Source organism: Genypterus blacodes, unplaced genomic scaffold (assembly GCF_046128005.1).
Source record: "Genypterus blacodes isolate CSIRO-AG114 ecotype Tasmania unplaced genomic scaffold, CSIRO-AGI_Gbla_v1 ptg000067l_1, whole genome shotgun sequence".
Taxonomy (NCBI): Eukaryota; Metazoa; Chordata; class Actinopteri; order Ophidiiformes; family Ophidiidae; genus Genypterus; species Genypterus blacodes.
In genome coordinates this window covers 2993540-3013572 of record NW_027466879.1, presented here as the reverse complement: position 1 = coordinate 3013572, position 20033 = coordinate 2993540, and the positions used below count along the sequence as shown (strand labels likewise).

The 20033-nt window shown below is 42.3% G+C and overlaps 2 protein-coding genes across 3 annotated transcripts; both read left to right on the top strand.

Annotated features, from left to right (window-relative positions):
- Nucleotides 1–766: 766 nt before the first annotated feature.
- slc39a13 (solute carrier family 39 member 13) lies at nucleotides 767–11893 on the top strand. 2 transcript variants are annotated; one of them, XM_076155984.1, is made up of 10 exons: nucleotides 767–1014; nucleotides 2383–2748; nucleotides 3901–4008; nucleotides 4349–4494; nucleotides 6813–6926; nucleotides 7253–7342; nucleotides 9564–9614; nucleotides 10531–10663; nucleotides 10933–11032; nucleotides 11156–11893. In XM_076155984.1, exons 1-10 carry the CDS (start codon nucleotides 987–989, stop codon nucleotides 11229–11231), a joined length of 1212 nt encoding a protein of 403 aa, XP_076012099.1. In that variant the 5' UTR covers nucleotides 767–986; the 3' UTR covers nucleotides 11232–11893. The 2 variants fall into 2 exon arrangements, with proteins under 2 accessions (XP_076012099.1, XP_076012100.1); XM_076155985.1 differs by lacking the exon at nucleotides 767–1014 and adding an exon at nucleotides 1087–1380.
- Nucleotides 11894–14055: 2162 nt separating this feature from the next.
- On the top strand, nucleotides 14056–19437 carry tmem276b (transmembrane protein 276b). The gene is made up of 4 exons (XM_076156203.1): nucleotides 14056–14452; nucleotides 17691–17804; nucleotides 18791–18928; nucleotides 19190–19437. The coding sequence occupies exons 1-4, from the start codon at nucleotides 14056–14058 to the stop codon at nucleotides 19435–19437; spliced, it is 897 nt and encodes a 298-aa protein (XP_076012318.1).
- The last annotated feature ends 596 nt before the right edge of the window (nucleotides 19438–20033 follow it).

Here is a 20033-nt window from a genome sequence, read left to right as displayed (position 1 = left end):
ATGGTATCTGACAATGTTTTCAGATGGGTCTCCTTGTAGCAACATCTCACATGATATTAATAAAAGTGGTCTGTAACACAAATTGGTCTTTCAGGAATGGAGACAGCAATCTAGTTTTGGAAAAATAAATTAACACAGGACACACAGCATTTTGGCTGGTGGTGTGTTAAATTGGCCTCTCAGCTGCTGTCCTATTCCTTTACAATTGAGAGATTGCCAGTAAAAATTCACACTTCACAAGCAAACGCAGCAAAGGCAGTGTCACATCCAACACATTTGATCTTTGGGATATTATTTTACATGCCTGCAAAATAAAATCAGTGCCAATAGGTTGGTGGGTGTGTGGCTGTGGTGCTCTCCAGCTGGGTGGCTGCTGTTACGAAAACAAGGAACTCAAACCAAAAGTAATCCAAAAATGAAAAAGACAGAACTACCACTTTTATAAATGTTACATGATGCATACAAATGAATATCTTAATCACAGCTCAGATTTACACTCTGTCGATGATCAAATTAACACCGAGTTGCAACTTATTTCAGTTCAAATAATATATTTATTTCTAATATAAATTAATTTGGGTCCATTCTTCTTATGGTGGCTTATAATGTTCCAAGGAGTCTGGATTTCCAAATATTCCATCGTGAATAGAGAATGTTTCACGAAAAACTTTGGGAATGAAAGTTACTATCTTTAAGTTACATGTATGAACTGGGCTTAAATAGTGCTTCACATTAAACTGTGTCTCTGTGAGGAAGGATAAGGTTACTTCCTGGATCGAGTACCAGACGGGCGGGATCCGTTTCTGGACTCTTCCCTTGTTTAATTGTTCCCATTTTCCTCCAACTTGTGATACGTGGCCGCCTGTCTAAACCGTGCTGACCCTTCCATTCCTCGGCTAGCGGATCTTCATCTTCGGCCCGGAGCCTGGAGGAGTCCAGAGTCGCAAGCCTGCCTTCACCGAGCCGGCCTGGATGGCAGGGACACCATGGTGTGGAGGCTTCCGAACTCCCGAGGTATTTAGTGGCGTTCAGCGTTGCAGCGGCGGGGTCGGACGCGCTCGCGGTCGCTTTGACGCTCGTGAGTCTGTTTTCAGGGACGTGGCACTGTGATGCTAGTTTGGGACGCTAGCACTGATTTCGGGCTACTCTTTCCGCTGCACGGACGTCATAATAATTCGGCTAATATTCGCTCGCTGCTCTTTATTCTCACTCGGTCAACACGATGTGCACTTTAACACTTAATGGCCTCGCTTCGGTGTCAGTTTAGCGCATTTATTTTATACATCGCACTGTTGACGAGTTCGCGTTACTTTATCCCATGTTGCCCGAGTGACTCACTCCAGCCCGGGTCATGTCCTGATACGCTGCGGGTTTAGCACCGTAAGTGTTCATCTTTTCAACTTTATATCCAGACTTAATGATTTATTTTAAACGTTTAAAGGTTAGCGTTGGCTTGAACGAGCTAACTTTCCATTGCTGCACATGTTGGGGTGGAATGTCCACGCGTCAAGGCGCAGTCACCAAATGGAGGCACTGATTTGTTTGTTTTTCGTGGTTAAACTGCTCAAAATCACTTTTGACATAGCCATGAAAGGTGTTGCTCTTGGGTATGATGGTTTTAAGATGGCTTTAGTTCCACAAAGTGTCGCTGGATTGTTATGAGACTATTTACAAATTTTACATATTGACCTGCTAATGACATCATTTATGTCATATTGTCACAGCTGTTTTAATGACATGAGAGACAATTACTTCATGATGACATATAGAGTCACAGGGTTGGTCGTCATCATTGTATAAATTTAATGACATCACCTACTCCATTAGTTTATATCACATCACTGTTATTTTATGGGACCTAACTATTGTGACCTATAATATACTAATGATGTTTTCTATTTGACCAGGACTTTATATGACATCATGACGTGAATGATGACTGATACCCTTATTAGGCTAATAGGAAATATTGACTTGTCCATATTGTTTCCGTAAAGCCATTTTTTAAAGTGGAATTAACAGCATGTCTTTATAAAGATTATTGTGACTGTTGCATTGTGGGAAGTTATAAAGTAGACCCCTATGACATCACAACGGTTACTTCTTCTTGGTGCCGAAAACTGTAAATCCTCAGAACAGCAATAAAGCCACGACAGAACCTTTTAGTAATCTCAATACCTCCATCATCTGAGTAGCCCTAGTGTTCAGTCTTGTCATTTTCAGCACCATTGCAAAGGCACTTGTTTTCCTGACCCTTGCACAATTCATCTATGGTTGTTTTACATGCTGAACAGTAAACTGGAATAGCTCTCTCCAGTCAATGCTGAAAAGGTGAAGATTGGACCTGCTTTGCTGAGCTGAGTGTTTTTTTCCCTTCTACAGCATTTCTGGCTACAAGTGCATTTTGGATCTTGGGACGGATGAACAGTAGAGGCTGGAGGAAGCCCAGCTGGGCTGTAGCTGTTGTGTTCATCAGTGTTACCCTGCTGATGGTGACCTTCAGTGGGGTATCCAGCAGCCAGAAGATGACACAAACATCTATGGGCCAGGCCACAGCCACAGCTGCAGGACCAGGCCCCAGCCTGAAAGACTACCTCCCAGGCCTCCAGACAGTAGCAGACCTCCTAGCCAGTGAACATGTTCATGTTTGGCTGCTGTCTCTGGTGGGCTCAGTTGTAGTCGGCCTCAGTGGGGTTTTCCCCCTGCTTGTCATTCCCATTGAAGCTGGAGCAACCCTCAAAACAGAAGGTAAGACATAGGTGGGAGTGAAGTGGAACCCACCAGACAATATCACAGTATTTTATTTATAAGACATTTATTTATCCCGGTTTAACAATGGTATAACACCATGGTGAAGTATGTTGTTTTCTGTACATTGCAAAACTGCTGTGTAAAAGCAAAAAAATAAGTAAAAAGGAGGAAAAGTCCCAAACAGTTACACCTGCACACTGTTACTTACCTAACATCCATCGTCTCATAATAGCTGCACCTATAAATTCTAAGTTTTTAGTGTCTCTGTAAACACATTTCTCAAAAAGCCAAAAGGATAGAAAGTGGTAACAGTGTAATCTTCCGGTAGCTGGTTGCTGTCTGAGCAGCCGACCATTCAGCCTAAGTCACAGTCTGCAGGATGTTTAAACTATCAGATGCTGCTCAGACTTGTACAGACCTCCAACATACCTGTTTCTTTCTGCTCTGTTTTGAAATGTTGGTACACGTGTGCGTCTCTTCGCTCAGCATGAACGTGCCTAGCAACTGATGCAATAATACGCCATAAAACCCTTCCTCCTCCCTCTGCACAGCAAGAAATGCAGTAGTGAGTTGCTGTGTTAAATAGGGAGACCGGTAGACTGTGAAGTGAACCGAGCTGACCTCACGTCCCTGTGACAGGCTTCACATAAAGAAAGGGAGCTTGTTTTGGATTCTGGTGCGACAGACACCATTTGGACTGTACTTTGAAGTGTTGAGGTCTGACACCCAGTGAGGTCAACCAGAACCCGCTGGTTTGTGAATGACCCCACCCACTGGAACGTGGCAGCCCAGATATATTTTAGGCGATGGGTTTCAAGGGCACATCTGCCATGAGGTTAGTCGTGACCAAGGGAAGACTTAAAAAAAGAACATTTTCTGTGGCGCACGTGTCGTTGTGTAGCTGCGCTGTATTAGCCTGCTGAGTCAGAGATCATTTTAAGGTTTTGTTTGGGTGAAGTTGTATTGAATTATAAGGTTGAAAAGGTGTTATTTATAAAAGAAGAGGGAACAATACAGATGTAAACGAGTATTTATGTCTCCGATTCTCATTCAGACTGAAAGTGATGCGTCACAGGGAATGTGTGGAAACCTTTAAGCACACACGGGGCTGTAACTGTGACCTTCTGACCTCTCGCAATGTTTCCTCAGCTGGATCCCAAAAGCTAAAGCTACTTTTGAGCTTTGCGATCGGTGGTCTCCTTGGCGACGTGTTCCTTCACCTCCTCCCAGAGGCATGGGCCCTCGCTGCTTCTTCAGGTGGGTCTTCTCTCCACACATATCATCCTTTCCTCAGTTTTCATTATAGCTCCCTCTGCCCTCTGAAGCAAAGCAACATGACATATGAAGCATTGGGGAACTACTGACATGTCATGTTCTCTAATGGTGTTTAAGGTTGGTTTAGATCTGTAATGTGGTTCAAACTGGTTTATCCTTCTCTTTTCTATAAGTAGTGACAGAATATACTGGCTTCTGATTGGCTAGAATGTGTCCAGCTACTGTGATGAGACATGGATGTTGTTTTTACTTCCTCTGTCGTTTGTAGTGGTTAGTTGTCACTTGTTTGCTCAGTAAACGTTACTCTTTGCTCTTCCTCTAGCTGGTAAACAAAACCACTACATGACCCAGGGCCTCTGGGTAATTGTTGGCTTACTGTCCTTCTTGGTTCTGGAAAAGATGTTCCAAGATGAAGACAGCCATGATGAAGATCCTGCTCCCTCTCCTGAGCTGAATCTTAATTCTGCTGTAAGTTCATATTTATAGGAATATGCTCCACTCTTTTCCAAGAGTTTGTCTTATCATATTAAACTCAGGGGGCTTATTGGCAAGTTAGAGAGAAGGTTTGGGTCCAGGAAATGTGTTTGAGCCACATTCTTTCCACAGAAGCATAACAAAGATAAATAACATGATTTGGAAAGCTAATGTGCTGTGTGTCTTCTGAACGGCAGTGATCCATTTGCCCATAGAAAGTCCAAGACAAGCACAGATGTTAGTTATAATGGTGTAGTTTATGTGGCTGCTACATCTTGAAGATGATTAATACACCCTGACTCTGCCAGGAGGACTCCCATTGCTTGTATGGTGACTCACTTGGCATGTTCAATCTGGAACTGTGATGCACTTTATATGGCATTGTTTAATTGGGGCCTTAACTATCTACTGCTGCTACTACTACGACTAAAAACCTACTTAGACACGTGTTTGAGGCAACGAAGATGAACTTATGAAACAGTATTGGTCCATATGCACCCGCTAGAGTGGCCAAACTTTTTGACCCAGAAGTTCTTTTAAGACAAACTAAGCCAGCTGTGTATCCCTGCATGGAGACTCTCTGCCTCCCTCTTGTCTTTGTAGGGGGGATTGGAATCTCCTGCTCCTCCAGTCTGGTCTATTTATAGAGCAGGGGGGTAAAGTGAAGCAGCTGCTCCAGACCTTTCACTGTTCACAGGAGGACATTCAGTAGTCACTCAGAGTCTGAAGGAACAATAGACTAAAATAGACTGTGTGTGTGTGTGTTGTGTGCCTGTGCGTCACAAACATCAGATTTATTATTGAATAGAAAGATTTTAGTACTCGTGACAACTTTTTTACTTGGGTTTAGTGTGTTTAGGGTTTAGGTGGATCTACTTTGTATGTGTAAGTGTGGAGGGTTACAGACTTTGTGAAATGTTGAGAAATATGTAATCTGTAGTTCATAGTTGGTTAATTCATCACATGCATATTTTAGGTTCCCACTTTCAGTCAGTGAATGAATGGATTAAGCTCATGAGGTGTCCTGCACACAGTTTAGCTCCAGTCTGCTCTCCAGGCTCCTGCAGGTATTAATAGCCCTGAGAAGTGACCACACTCCATTTCTTTCTCCCCACTCAATCATAGACGGGGGAACAAGTAGTTCCTGCCCACATCCACAGAACAGGAGGCTATTTGACTGTCGCAGCTAAATAGCAATGTAATTGATTTCTGAAGTGGACTCTTCCCAGAAAAAGAATCCAGCCTTGTGTGTATATATAAATAAATAAGGTGTAGAACATAAATGACATGCTGTGTTGGAATGTCCTGTTCTGTCATTAGTTACATAATAAGACTGTGGATGATGTTAAGATGTGAGTGAACATGTGTATGTTGGTGTATGGTGAGAACAATAGATGATCTTAAAACAATATGCCTGTTACTTTCCAAATGTCATTATTTTCAAACAAATTCACATCTGAACGAGGTCAGCAACCTTGTTTTTTGTGTACACTGGAGCATTTTGGAGATATTTGGCCTTCAGGATCCGGTCAGTTGGCCTCTGAATGAACACATGGATCCTTCATGGCAGCACAGTCAAAGGTTGACAGACAGATGAACAGAAAATGTCTTCAGTCGTCATTGACCTAGTTTTGGACCTCCTTTGACTGAATATCCTTGATTAAGTTAAATCGCTGGTGTACCACTTGTGTATTTCCCATGGGGATGTTTATTTACATGGCACCTTTCTGAAGGAAGCGTCACAAAATGCTTTACAAACCACTAAAGAACAAAACAGCAGCACACTGATCAGTAAAAGGCTTGTCTGGACCAATCAGTTTGACACATTGTTTAACATTCCACATTGCTGGAAAGGATTGTTTAAAAAGATACATACATACATTTTTGGAGAATTTGCTGAAACTCTCCTTATGCCCTGATTCTATACTATACTCACACCATACTAAAGCTCTGAAAAATCCCATGTCTGTGCTGTACCTTGCTGCTGAATCTGATGTAGAGAACAACCTCTGAGCCCCACGAGTACCATCCTTTACCACAAGGGGCATCACCTCCTCAGTAGTTGTCATGACCCCAGGTTTATCATGTTTGGCTGGGAGGAGGTGTGGAGGCAGGGCTGAGGTGCAGCAGGTAGGAGGAGTGGGAGAGAGTCGTGACTTCACTCCTCATTCTCATACGGCTCTAAATGAATGATGCATCAAATCACTTTTGATCACACTGACTAACCTGGTGGTTGGTGTCAGAAACACTGTATACACACGGGCAGCCTGTTCATCATTGCTTTGTCCCTCTTTACTTTTTTTTCCCTCCAGACACAGCCTGAGGCGGCTTTCAGTGGAAAGCCTGTGGCGCCGCTTAGAAATGGGCGTCACTCTGAGTCACCGCAAGCCCCCAAGAGTCTGCAGCAGGGATCAGAGAAAATCAAGGTTTGCTGACAACTAGAACATTTTTCATTCTACAAAAAGGAAAAGTAAAGCACAGAGGTGGCACTGGGGATGAACTCCAGATATGGGTTATTTATTTATAGGTTTCTTATGCTCCCTCTCTACTCCCAAAATAAGCACAGTGTTGTCGATTAAGAGGCAATCCAGTCTTTCAAACGACCTTCATACTAACACAACAAACATTGCACCCTGATCACAACACAGAATTGTGAAATACTGTGTTCATACTAGATGGAGCACTGTGACTGACAAATCATTATATTCCTGTTCAAAACAATTATCCCACTTTCTTCCAACCTTTACCACAGATGAGTGGATACCTAAATCTACTGGCCAACTGCATAGACAACTTCACCCATGGGCTGGCGGTGGCAGGGAGCTTCCTGGTTAGCAAAAAGGTAAGCAGATGGGAAAATGTCACATCTTTTCTTTTGGAATGTCTGTACTCCTTTCATTTTTTAATCAGTTAGAGCGTCAGTGACATTGACATGCACACTGTACTGTACATTCACTGCTCTAAAGGCAAACTTGCAATTATGCCATGTTCATGACAGAATGGATGAGTATCCTGCTTTGACACGTGACGACATCCACACAGTTTGCTTATTGTGATCGGAGCCTGTGTTGTTTGCATGCTTGAGTAAACACGATGTACGGCGGCCTGTCACATGATGTTTTGAACGAAAAATGGCTTTGTTGTCTCAATTGGAACGTCATTGAGGTTTAATCCTTCATGTAAACATACTGGTTGGGAGTAAAGCTTTAAAGTGTTTACCCTGGAATAATGCAAACAGTTAGTTTTCCTTGAAGCTTTACTCAAAATCCTGAGTCTGTCCTGGAACCAGTCAGTGGAGGAAATGTATTTTATCTATTGATTAACAAATTGGGAGACTGGCACCAGACCAAACGCAGAGGAAACACGGTTTGTGTTGTTTTGTATTTGCACATCTTCAGCCTCTCGGTGTGCAAACAGACTTTGGTACAGAAAACTGCATGTATACTTGTGTTGTTTAGCAATTTGCAGTTCATACAAGGCTGTCCACTGTGTCAGCAAACAGTATTTGCAATTTAAGTGATGTATAATGGAGCAAGTTATTTACAGTGTAGTTTGATCATGGGGAGAAGATGATGAGGTCGGGGCTTAGTTTAGAGTGACAATGTTTTCTGTCAATGTGCCGGGTGGCTGACAGCACACATAAGCTTCTGTTTAAATCCTGTAATGGAGTCTTTGCTGAAAATGACAATAAAATCCTCTGCTGCGTTCTATTTACTCTGACAATTACGCCACATTCCTGCTGCCACCAGGCTCAAACAGTGGCCAAATCACATGTGTCTTATTTTTATGCTTAGATAAGCCACTTTCACCGGACAAAGCTTCACAAAACAAAAGGAGACACTTTTTTTGCTTCCCTACGGTTCCCAGCTTTAGTCAGAGCTGTTTTTGTGTGTTGAAACAAACCCACACTGCATTGCAAAGTCTGATGATGCGTTTGGTTGGATACATTTTCATATGTGTACTGACGGTTCTTACACACACAATTAGAACTCTTTCTGCACGCTTTGCTTGTGTGATTTGCTCTGATTTTCACTCTGAATCAAAAGAGACCATTTATTAAGTGAGCTGCAAAATGGCCGCAGAGGAGCGCTGTAATATTTAATAACTGATGAAAATGTGTATCTTTGGAATGTGTACCATTTATACCTCACTGGTTGGTGACTGCTGTGTTTGGCAGAGTGCAGCGGCCCGGTGGCAGAGCTGTAAATCTGCTCCGTCAGCATTCCCTTAGTATCAAAATAGATCACAGTCCTAATTACCAGCGTGAAACAACACAAACCTGTACAGTGGTAAACATGTTGGTGTTATCTTGTGTTTCTGACTCGTTCAAAGGGTTGCAGTTTTAGTCGCAGTATCATGAAATGGTATCGCTCTCAGTAGTTTAGCTGTGTTTTGTAGCTGTGGGAATGTGAGAGTCCAGCTGGAGAGACATACGGCTAACAGCATGAACTCTGGATCAATGTGCCAGAGAGGAAGTCAACTAGATGTCTCAAACATTCATGTACAAGACATCCCACTAGTATTCTCTGTTTACTCTCGTGCTATGTATCACAATGTGATGTTGCCATAAATAAATGCCTGCTGCATATGTTGGATCTACAAAGTTGTGCTTGACTGCTAAGAGAACAAATTAGCACAAGTAAACTTGGACGTCTCTGATAAGATGCAAAAACGCTACTGCATCTTTTTGAATTAATCCTGTGAATGGAAATACTGAATTTAACTTTATATTTAAATGTATCCTAGACCAGAACATCATCTAGTAGTGTGTGTGAATCATAGCTAAAGTGCCTGTCTAGACTGCGTGCTGTGAAGAAACGTACTATGGTTTATGTGGGTCAGTTTAGAAGGCTGCATTAATCCAAAAGTCGCCTCATGAAACAACAAATTGTAGTTTAAGGGAAATGTGCAAAGTCCCCAGCATTTTTTATTTCATTATTACCAAAAAGAATCTGATGTACTGCCCTGTTTCATTGCCACCTTCCATCCTGCACTTCATGTAATAATATTGCTGTCACCCAAATGATTCCATTCACAGAGTGCTGATGTGACTTCTCTTGCAGGTTGGGTTCCTCACCACCTTTGCCATCTTGCTCCATGAGATCCCCCATGAGGTGAGATTAAGTAATTAATGCCAGACACTTCTCCTTTTGGGCCCTGCGGGGTAGAATGAGAAACCAAACGCCACTTGATCTGCAGGGTTCCTCTCTATCTATAAAAAGGGTTAAAGACGCTTGTGAGCGCCTTCATGCCAAATGTCTAGCTTTAAAAAAAAAAAAAAAAAAAAAAAGAACCTTTCCATACCTCCTCCAGGCTCTTCTTCGTGTCCATTTTGAAAGTCAAATAGAGCGTTTGCATGACTTGTGTAGATTGAAAGTCTGTTTTTATAGTTGATACTACAGCAGGGAATGCTCAAGTTTCTGAAGTAGCACGTCTTGCTTGCACAGCCGCCACCCTCGTTTGAATCTACGCTGTTTCAGAGCCAATCACAATGTGGCTCTTCAAAGGTGCCGTGCCATTCGTTTGAAGGCCGATTACTCTGAAACCCCAAACGTCCCATTGAACCCAAAACCCCAAAGTTCTTGATAAACGGAATGAGATGGATAATTATTTCTACTATTGCTGTTTTATTTATAATCTGCCTTTTACTGCACACCTGCATTCTATTTCCTGATCCACCCAAAGTTGTTTTCAGCTCTCGGGAGTTCACTGTTCACTGAGGGTCGTTCATATAAATGAGGTCGTTCAGCAGTGAGGACGGCACAGACCGCTCCAATAATAGCAGTTAATGGGGAAACAAGAACACAAATGAGCTGCTAATTGTTTGCCAAATTTCAGAGAGAGTGAAGTTCCAATGCTATTTGTGTTGTGTGTTTGTGTGTTTGTGTACATTCCACCCTTTCCCCCTTAACATTCATAGTAATAGAAGTAGTTCTCCCAGGTCTGACATTTTCTAACTTGACATTCCTCCTCCCCTCCAGACTGAATGTTTATACATTCCCATGTTGTGTGAAATGTTATCATGTGCAGGTGGGAGACTTTGCCATTCTGCTGCGGGCCGGCTTTGACCGGTGGAGTGCAGCCTGCATGCAGATGTCCACAGCGCTGGTCGGTGTCCTGGGAGCTTGCTTTGCTCTTTGCACTCAGTCACCAAAAGGCACAGGTATGATACAGCCCATTCTCACAGACAGGTGTGTGTGTGTGTGTGTGTGTGTGTGTGTGTGTGTGTGTGTGTGTGTGTGTGTGTGTGTGTGTGTGTGTGTGTGTGTGTGTGTGTGTGTGTGTGTGTGTGTGTGTGTGTGTGTGTGTGTGTGTGTGTGTGTGTGTGTGTGTGTGTGTGTGTGTGTGTGTGTGTGTGTGTGTGTGTGTGTGTGGCTCGTGTCTAACACAGGTGTGCGTCGCCACAATTTAAGTTTGTGTTATCCTGTCTAGAAAATGCTACGACTTGGATTTTGCCTTTCACCTCCGGAGGGTTTCTCTACATAGCTCTGGTGAATGTGGTGCCAGACCTCCTTGAAGAGTCTAGTTTAAGGTATGATGGATGTTTTTTGTATCTAGCTGTAGTGTAGCCATGATAGCAGTATGACAGAGTTGTTATCGGGGCATATTCTGGTCCTTTCCCTGAGTCTGTTTGTGTTTCAAACCTTTTCCTCAGACACTCCCTGCTTCAGATCCTGCTCATTTTCTGTGGTGTGGCTGTCATGGCTCTCCTGTCTGCCATTGTAGAATGACCATGGAGGAATCAACCTCTCGTCTTACCAAAAAACACAAAACTCAGCACTGGAGAGAAAACCCTTCTGCACCAACCAATTCCTCTAATCCATGGAATCTTAAGATACAGCTTGAAAAGAAATGACCAGCATCATGTTACATTAAAATAACTCTCTGACAATTAGAATGGCACTTTATGGATGGAAGAAGACTAACCTGATCTACTGAAGGGAAATGTGTGTGGACACTTTAAAACGTGCCAGTCTTTAACTATCAAGCGGGCCTTTCAATGGGTATTCATTACCAAATTGTCTTAAATTGTTCGTGAGACAATCATTTAGTTTTGCACATGTGTACCGGTGATGTACCTGCTCAGCAGAGCAGATGTTATTGGACCTGGATCTAGTAGTATTACTGTTGTGCATACTCTCCCTGTTGTATTTCAGTGTATTTATTGACGATGAGACGAGCAGCATGCAGATGAGCACCACTTCATCACTTTCTCTTGTAAAAAAATGTAAGTGCCAAAATGTTACGATATTCTGTTACACAAGTGTCTATTGTACTCCAGAGTTCTATTAGATTGTATTGCACACATACTGTATAGTGCAGTCGCAATAACAAATGTGCCATTTCACTTTATTATAAAATGCTCTATTTGAATAAAGTCTTAATAAATTGACTGAAGAAAACATGATTATACTTTCAAGCATGCAATTTTGTGGGACTATGAGGAAAAATAACACTCACCAGCCAAAATCATCACACAGCTATGATGCTTTTGTAATTCTGCTCTGACTGAAATTTTCCATGCAGCCCTGAAAATAAAATGTGGGTTTTTGACTTGAAAGCTGGTGGAACAGTTGTGCCATGTTTGGGGAGGGGTGTTAGTACACTCTATGTCTAAATTTAGCATAATATTAGCACACGCCACAGACATTGTAATGAGATTTATCCTGTTATTGATCGGTAAACCTACAGGTCAGGTGCTGTGGGAGCACGAGCCGCTGGATGAAAGCTATCAACACATTTTTGCAGCAACAATGGTATGCTTAAAATGTCATATGGGAATGGAGGGAGGGGGGTATTGATCGTGTGTTCACACTTGTCCGATTTCAAGGCAGTCTGTTTGGCAAGCCTCAGTTGCCATAACGACTCCACGGTGGGTTGCCTTCCTTAGTCATCAGCCTGTGAGCAGCCTATTGTCTGTGGGAGCTTTCCTCAGTCACAGCACAGGGAGGAAAACAAACCCCCACAGTATGGAATAACGTGGCAACAGTGTAAAGACATTAACATGAAAAGGAGATCAAACCAATATACAACTATTATCAACCAAAATATCAGGTTAATGATAGTTCCTGTGAAGAGAAACGGCTCACACATTAAGCTTTACTGTCTAGTTGTCTATTTCTTCCCGTGTTTACATTTGAGTTTAGTTGAATTCATGTAGAAGTGTTTGCTGAAAGTGACAGTGACCCCCCCTGAATGAGGCATCATCATGCTTAATTCATGTGCAATTAGAATCTAATCTTTATTAATTATGTTTTGCTATTGAGGAAAACTGAATCTTCTATCTTCATATTCTAAAGACACAAGTGAAAGCAATCACATTACTTGTATTCAGTTATAAGTGTGAGCATAACCAGCAGGGCTCCTGAGACAAGTCATAAGATTATGTAGATCTATATAAGTGCGGCTGATAGGAATACCAATCGTAGGTGTGTATGAGACCCATGGTTCATCAGTATGTGTGCCTTGATCACTGGAGGCTTCTATATGCTCAAACAACTTTCCATCTGGTCCCAACTGTGTTATCAAATCAGAATCTTGTTTTGATATCTTACTAAAGGCATATGTATTGTTTTGTGCTGAATAATCTGTTTCCCCTTCCCCACATCTTTTTTCATCCCTTAAAGTTGATTGAGATTAATGTGGAATTTGTGTTCAACAATGTGAACACTTTGAACTTAAAGATTTCTGAGGAAGTAGGATTGAAAGAACAACAGCTCTCCCCACAGAGGTTACTCAAGGCTGCTGTGTAAAGTATGCATGAATGCATCTGACTATTATTAATTCATGACGACACATTTGCTATTCGAAATTGAGCTGAAAAAATATTTTCATGAAAAAACAAATGTGTTGCAGTCTAGACTGTCAACAATGTATATGTAAGATTGTCTGGTTGCTCTCCACATTGATTGACTAAGACAACTCACATGCCACTTCGTTAGAAACACCTGTACAGTCTAGAATAACAGTCTGTGAAGCTGACCAGGTTCAGTTTTGATAGATAGATAGATAGATAGATAGATAGATAGATAGATGTAATTCAATTCAAGCATCATGTAGCTCTAATAAATGAGGCTACAACTAAAAACACCTTAACACTCGACTAACGGAGAAAAGTATTGTATTGTTGATGATAATAATAAATAATAATTATAATTATACTAGCTTAAATATTGTAGAGAGATGTTATTCGGCTCGCTTCATGTGTGTTAACGGGCTCTTGAACGCAGCTCGTCCCCGTCTGCTCCCCATCCCGTGAGACGAGCCTGGCGGCGGGAGAGGGAACTGCAGCTCTCCCCTGCCTCCTCACACCCTCCATCCCCTCTCCTCCTGCACCGTGACAGATGGTGGGAACAACATAGCATCATAGCACCGGGTACACCAACAAAAGAGAACGCGGAAGGCATCCAGTCCCGTCCACCCAGCGCTGGCCCCGTATCATGCTCTCAGCCAGGCTGTGAGTACCGGCGTGATTGATTTCACGGGGTACAACCGCGGCCACGGAGGAACCTGCTTGCGACTGTTCGGGCTCTCCATCTCCATCGAGTGGGGAAGATGGCCGCTATGAAAATATTAACAGGCACGGGGCTCTTCTTGGCGTTCTGTGCTCTGGGGCTGCTCGCCATGGCCATTTGCACCGATTACTGGTACGAGACCGACGCGAGGCGACACCGAGACCGGTGTAAAAACTATGCCAACAAGCGGAACGACCCCGGGTACATCTACATCTCCAACCACAACCTCCCCCTCCAGATGCCTCCAAGCAGCGTGGAAAGGAAAGGTAGCGGCCCAGATGCTGCTCCTCTCATCCGGGGGAAACGCCACTTCCTGGCCGCGGTGTCCGCTATGGAATCTCACTGCAACCGCCAGTTTAATTCCACCATCTCCGGGCTGTGGAGGAAGTGTCACCGGGAAGGATTCGACCTGGAGACCGAGGACCTTATTTACAAAGGTAAACAACACAAGCTGCTGCCCGGTGCCCGCCGCTGTGATGGGCACCAGGCCGGGATGCTCGCACGTTAGCCCCGGACCAAACACACGGTCCCCCCATCTGTCATCTGTCATCTGTGTGTGTGTGCGAGTTATTATGGAATGATGAAGATAGATGGTGATGGTGATGGTGCCTTCACGTGAACTTCATGGTTGTTTGCGTATACGTGGTCGAGTTTCGCTGTCCGTGGTGCTGAGGGAGCCTTGAGTGGAGGACAGGAGAGTGTGAGATCATGACAGCCAGTCTGTGGAGCTGCTTTGTGTCTCTACAACTGGTTTGCATCTGTTAAAAGCCTAAAAGAGAGATTTCATTTACGAGTGTTTTAAAGGAAGCAAAGCAAACAGAAGTACAAGTATTCCTCACTATTTGCTTGAATTTGGTCAGAGAAAGGCAACGTACAGGCCTCTTCATGTAGGAACAGCTCAGACCTGCGACTGAACAAAGGTCCCAGAGCTTCTCACATGTCCAGTGAAGACACCTCTATTACCTAAGTCCTGACAGATATCAACATTTCCACCCTCAGCCACACTACAGTATGTGATGACGTGTAGGAATCTATGAGTTTGTTTGGAATCTGTGAAACACGTGAAGCATTAAAGCTCTAGAGTTCCTATTTTGGGACAACAACTGAGACTGAATTATCTTTAAAAAATTACACTATTAGATGTTCAGCCCTGCAAAATGTAGGCGTGAGGAGGACACTTACAGATTTGGCTTTCAATAATACTTCTATCCTAACAACAGTGTGCTGTTAATGAACATGTGTGTGTAAGTACAGTACATGTGTAAACTTTAAATGACCTGCATGTAAACAGTAGCTTTATCTTACAGTGACCACATCCAGCAACAAATATTTGCCTTTGTGAGCTTTTTAGTTGTGATTCTGATGAATGCTGTATTATCCTGTGTTGTTCTATTGGATTGCACACATCAGCTTCACAAAGGTCCTATTAGATGAAGTGCTGTGTTAGATATATATGAGTTGATAAAGCAGTCAAAGATGTTTGTGGTCACATGACTCCAATGTCTTTAACTGCTACTAAAGTGCCTCTTCAGGAAAACTCCACCCAATAAGAATTCATTCTACACGGATCCATCATCATAATGTTTTTGCTTTGGTTGCTAAAAAGGACAAACTGGAGGAAATAGGTTTCCTGAGCAGCCGGTGGTTATCATGTATGTCACTGTAGCTCCTGTCATAAATTAGAGGCATACGTGTCTGATTTCTATGGCATATTGCTATGACAGGTTAATTTGTCACACGTTTGTCCCACACATACACATTTGTCAAAGTGATATAGTGACTGATGAGTGTGGAAGGACCGTGAGCAATTTTGAAAAACAGCCAAGGAGACACAATTCTATGGTGACACACTTTACAGCATTGTGTTTCAGAAGTTGCTGCTTGTTCCTAACCAGGGAATATGAGAAATTGGAAGCAATCATGTTAGTGCGAGAGACTGCCAGCACTCCTTTATTAATCACATTTGAGTTTGTGTCTTGATAAAGTTAAGATATTAAAACAAGGACTGTGTAAACTTGCATAATCAGCATAGATTTTAGTATTAGAGTGGCAAAATCGAGGTTGTTGTTGATGTTAAATGGAGCAAGAAGTGATTTGAAAACAATGAGAAACTGTAGCTGCAGAAAACTAGCAACTGTGACTGCTCTTCTTACAGCCCCAAGTGACATGATGATGGCTGCATATGCTGCAGAAGGCTCTGTGCTAACCCTCGTATTCAGACTCCAGCACCAGAATCTCTCGCATTCTAAGCCTGTTTTGCTGGACATTTCTGGCTCTGGCTGTCTTCTCCTCTAATCTTTCAGACAGGAGCGTTGTAATCTTTATTGACTATTTGGTGGCTGTCTCACAGCCTCTCTGTCTCGTGGAGTTCACCAGGGTTGTGTTTCGGGTCAGATGTTTTTCAGTTTATTCTCATTATGAACTGTATGCTCCCTCTTAGACAGATTATCAGTTGGTTTCAAAACAATTCCCACCATCTTAATGCTGACAACATCCAATTATTTTGTTCTTTTAAACCAGAAGAGATTGACAAATTATCTATGCTTAATGACTGTTTCAATGCCATTAAAACTGGATGGCTGGTAATTATCTTCAGTTGAATTTAGATAAGATAACAACCCTGTCCCTAATATCCAACAGGGTATTGGTTCCCTACTGTTTATGTCTTTTGCATAACCTGGTTCTTTGTTTTGACCAATTAAGGTTTTGTTGTTCACTTCAGGAGTTTAAACGTCATCAGTCCCATTTTCTCAATTTTAGGAAATTTGCAAAACTGAGTTCTAACATGTCCAGGACTGATAATGAGATGTCTGTTCATGTCTTTATCTCCTCTCATTTAGACAACGGCAACATCTTTTTTAACCTGTCTCAATCTGACCCTTTGACCTTCTTTAATTGATCCAAAATGCTGCCACACTGTGTTTATTCAGGTCCAATTGAAGGTCACGTGGCTTCTATCTTAACTCAGATGTGAGTCGTGTATGATCGAGCTCCCAACATAGGACTGATCTAATCCATTTCTATACTACCAGTTGTGCTTTTAGCTCCGCTGATCTTTACATGTTTAATCTGATTCTGTTACCTCGTTTTCATCCAAAGAGGTGCTTTGAAGTGCTTTCAAAATAAACTTTACTTTACTTACTGAACTTTTTACTTACCCACAGTTTCTTTAGAGCTTGTGATGTGATGATGATAATGTTTTGTTTTTTCTCTACCTGCTATAATAACTGAAAAAATAATCAGTAAGAAATCAAAATTTCCTTCCACCCAGGTATGAAAGTAAACATGCCATTAGATGATTAGTTAGGTGTTGCTGGTTGGCCGGTTGCCTTCTTTATGATATGAAATTCCATTTACCAGTTTGGTCACCACATGTGAAGACACCTCAGGAATATGTGGACTAAAGACCACACAGGAAGATGGATTTCACTCTTCACTGCCAGGACATTTGGAATACATTAACAAAACCCATTAAGATTAAAGCCTAGGAGATGACCAACTTGATTCTCAGAAGGAAGTAGCCTTCAAATTAGAGGTTAATAGAGGTTGAGGCTCTGACGTGAATGTTCTGGGACTTTTATTCGAATTGTATTGTCTTTTTTTCAATTTCCAATTAAAAGTAACACCACTGCTGTTTCCGGCCAGTTTTAATTCTTTCCATCCTTTTCTTGCCAGGAATTATTGAGAGATGTACCCCTGTCAAGTATCACTACACTTCCTCCATCCTCCCGCGGAATTTACCCATCAACGTCACAAAGACCATTCGTCAGGATGAGTGGCACGCACTCCGTAAGTTGTTGACTTGATTTTGTTCGTTTGTGTTGTGTTAAATTGTGCATTGAGATGTCACGGATTTGACCCTTGATGTTTTTTCATGTTAGTTCTGGTTTGAATGGTATCTGAAATTCGGTGTGCCTCAGGGTATAGTTTTAGGACCTTTGTTTTTCATGCACATGCCCTTGATTTGTCAACACAATATCTCACAATAAACAAAAATTTGCATCAAAATGTTTTTTATCAAATGAGAGACTTTTCTGTAAAACATTTCTTTTTTTAGAACTGTTAAAATAGAGTAACAAATCCCTGCTTTTTATCTGTTATTATTTTCAATCCTTCATGAATAAGTAGGACATCACATCACCCTGATGCCAGCCTCCCAGCGCCACTTACTTGTTCTTTCTTATTTATTTTTTAAGATTTTACTGGTATCTTTTCAGGTCACAGCTCATCCTCACCCCTGAATCCCGGCTATCCCTGACATTTGAAGTCTTATGAACCTGAGTGTAGCCTAAGCTCCTTGGGAAGGACTCGAGTATTAGAGCCCATGGGCTTTGCAAAGGCTCGCCTGAGGAGATTAGGACCTTCTTTTAAATCCTTCCTTATAAAACTGGAATATATTTGCCTTTACTTATTGAGAGCCTTGTTCAGAAGTACAGGAAGGAAGTCATAAGAATAAGAATAATTATCAGGCCTGACACCCACATACTGCAACTATAATACTGTATATTCACTCCTGAAGATAGTTACCTTATTGCTATCAACTACTGGTAATCAATCTTCATCAGCTGTCCAGGGCTTCACAATAGTATAGTATAGTATAGTATAGTACAGTAAGAGTAGTAGTGTAGTACAGTTTAATGTCCTGCAGTGCAGTATTGGTGGATATCTGCACTTGTTGGTGGTATGAACTTTTCCAAGTAATTATTAATTGTATTCGTTTGAAGTTCAGTGCCCTTGAAGGAAAGTTGCAGTAAGACGTTCACGTGTGCTTTCAGATCTGAGGAGGATGACGGCCGGCTTTGTGGGCATGGCTGTGTCCATCATTCTCTTTGGATGGATCATTGGAGTGCTGGGATGCTGCCAGCAGCATGACCTCATGCAATATGTAGCTGGCCTACTCTTCCTCATGGGAGGTACTGTGAGAGCATACATATGCTTCCTTCCTTTTGCTCTGTGTGAGTGTTTGTGTTGGAGGGTGTGAGGACTAAATTATCTATATATTTACAGTATATGTATGTTTGTGTGCGTATGTGTGTGTTTGTTCATTTAAACAGTTTCTGAACATGACTTACTGTAGTGGATTCACGTCTTGCACTAAAATGTCCTCAACACATGAACTCTGAATAATGAAAGTGGAAGCATTCAAAGACTGTGGTTGTCTCTTCTGCACACAGGAACATGCTGCATCATCTCTCTGTGCACATGTGTGGCAGGAATCAACTTTGAGTTGTCCCGCTACCCGCGCTACATGTACGGTCTCCCAGAGGACATTAGCCACGGCTACGGCTGGTCCATGTTCTGTGCCTGGGGGGGCCTCGGTCTCACCTTGTTGGCCGGCTTCCTTTGTACCTTGGCCCCGTCCCTGAGCACGCCTGCTCGCACAACAACCCACAAGCCAAGGCAGGAGAATGGAACCGTGTGACAGAATGGAGGTGCCACTGAGACGGACTGACACACGGAACGCACAAAATACACCCTTGATGTTTAACTCTAAAAACAACTTTTGTCTGATCACCATTTCACGCCACCCTCTACATCACCATCCCTGTCAGTGTTCATTGTGCCTGAGTTGTGACAGAAGGAGTAAAGAAATGAAAACTTCACATACTTTAATCTTGAATCCCATGAAGAAACTCCAGAAACACCAAGAATAACACCTTAAGTATGTTTGGGGGCATGGCTGTCAAAGCACAAACATGACATTTTTGGTTCAAATATTTGATGTGCGAACTCCACGGTGATCTAAAGGAGACTGTTTTCTCTCAAGAGAATGTGTCTTAAAATGGTGCTCTCTTTAAACAATGCCACATACATTCCCATAGACACGAACACATACAAGCACAAACAGACACGCACACTCCAACACATGCTTCTACACATGTGAGTGATTAGTTTAGATGAATCATGAGAAAAGGAACAAACACACAAAGAAGACATCAGGCCAGAACATCCTGTCAGCATTCCTCTTTTTCCGTCCAGTGACGCGTGCTGTGTTATTGTTTGTAATGGAAAAAAAAA